At 59.7% G+C, this 1,723-nt stretch overlaps 1 protein-coding gene across 1 annotated transcript in view; it reads right to left on the bottom strand.

Annotated features, from left to right (window-relative positions):
• Positions 1-1,039, bottom strand: part of POMC (proopiomelanocortin) — a 1,840-nt gene extending 801 nt beyond the window's left edge. Inside the window, exons 1-2 of the mRNA XM_009895447.1 lie at positions 853-1,039; positions 192-229 (exon numbers count right to left, since the gene is read on the bottom strand). Of these exons, the coding sequence (XP_009893749.1) occupies positions 192-229; positions 853-1,039 (225 nt within the window). The remainder of the gene's footprint in view (positions 1-191; positions 230-852) is intronic.
• Positions 1,040-1,723: the final 684 nt, after the last annotated feature.

A 1,723-nucleotide genomic window follows, 5' to 3' on the forward strand; every position in this document is an offset into this window, starting at 1 on the left:
CTCGGGGCAACCTGCCCCAGGGGCTCACCACCCTCACAGGAAACAATTTCTTCCTCATATCTCATCTCAGTCTCCCCTATTTCAGCGTCAAACCGTTCCCCCTCGTCCCACAGCTCCCCTCCCTGACCCAGAGTCCCTCCCCAGCTCTCCTGGAGCCCCTTTAGGCACTGGAAGGGGCTCTGAGCTCTCCCCTTTTTGGCCTTCTCTTCTCCAGGCTGAACCCCCCCACCTCTCCCAGCCTGTCCTCCCAGCAGAGGGGCTCCAGCCCTCCCAGCATCTCCGGGGCCTCCTCTGGCCCTGCTCCACCAGGTCCATGTCTTTCCTATGTTGAGGGCTCCAGAGGTGGAGATGCACTCCAGATGCGTGGGAAGGGTGAGGACACAGGGGGGTTTGGCAGGGGGTTGACTGCATGTCCTGGGATGTGTCACAAGCTGGTTTCATGCTTGTGCTCTGTTGAGGTCCCCATGGTGGTGTCACCCCCTTGGCAGGGACCTTCAAGGGCTGAGCCTGGAGCACCAAACCAGCGCTGGGTGGCTGGAAACGGTGCCGGGGAGGGGGGGACAGTCCCCACTATGGGGTCCCTGGAGCAAACTCAGCAAGGTGACCCACTGCACTGTCCTGTCACCACCACCCTCTACACGCACCCGTGGGCGCAGGGTAAAGATGATACCCAAATTGCTGGATCAACCCGTGGAGGAACTCAAAAAGTTATTTTACCATCATCCCCCAGCGTGAAGCCACGGGGCACGAGCCCACCGAAAACTGCGGGTCATGGGGTCCAAAGCATCACCCCACCTTGACGCGGGTCACCCCATGGTGATCACATCCCCGTCACCGCCACCCCCAGCCCACCACGCTGGTCAATGGGGAGGTGGTCAGAAACCAAAGTGGTCCCCATTCCCAAGCTTACCAAAACGCCGGCCTCGCTGGCGAGGTCCTGGCACTTACTGCTCTCCCAGCACGGGCCGCTGGCGCCGGCGGGGGGCCAGAGCAGCAGCCCCAGCACCACGGGCAGGATGCTCCACAGCGCACTCGCCATCCTGGCCGGGGGTGAGAGGTCGGGCTCGCAGGAGGGGTGTGAGGAGCTGCGGGGCCCAGAAACCGTGTAGGAACTATGGAGGAAAAAAAAGAAAAAAAAAAACAACCCAAAACAACCAAACAAACCAACCAAACCTCTTTTTTTTTTTTTCCTTCAGGAATTTCTTTAATGCTTTCTTTGATGCGTCCACCTTACCCTTTCCCTTTTCAGGGTCCCCCTCCCGTGGCACTGACCTGCCCCTTCCCCTGCCTGTCCCCGTCCTCCCCCGGGAGATGCGACAGCGCTGCAAACCTTTTCTTCTGCAAAGCTTTCCTCCCTTCCCTCCACCCCAGGAGTATGGGGGTGATTTTACTGGACGAGAAACTGAGGCATGGAAAAGGGAAGACCACAGCTGAAGCTGCCTCCCCACCCGCACCCGCATCGCTCTGCTCCGGCTCGGCGGCTCCAAAAAAATGCCCAACGCTCCCCCTCCCCGCCTCATCCTTTTGCCTTCCCAACCAAAAGGCATCCCTCTGGAGCCCAGGTCTTTTGTCACCGCTACCGTAGGTGACAACCGCTGTCGGCGGGGATTGCTGCCGCCTCCTAAGAACCCCATAAAGATGAGTGATGCTGCAAGGGGAAAGCGGTAGGGAGCTCTCTTCAGGCTTCATCCCTTGCCAACCACTCGCGGCTTGCAAGCTGAGT

This window comes from Charadrius vociferus, unplaced genomic scaffold (assembly GCF_000708025.1).
Source record: "Charadrius vociferus isolate BGI_N301 unplaced genomic scaffold, ASM70802v2 scaffold41, whole genome shotgun sequence".
NCBI classification, from domain to species: domain Eukaryota; kingdom Metazoa; phylum Chordata; class Aves; order Charadriiformes; family Charadriidae; genus Charadrius; species Charadrius vociferus.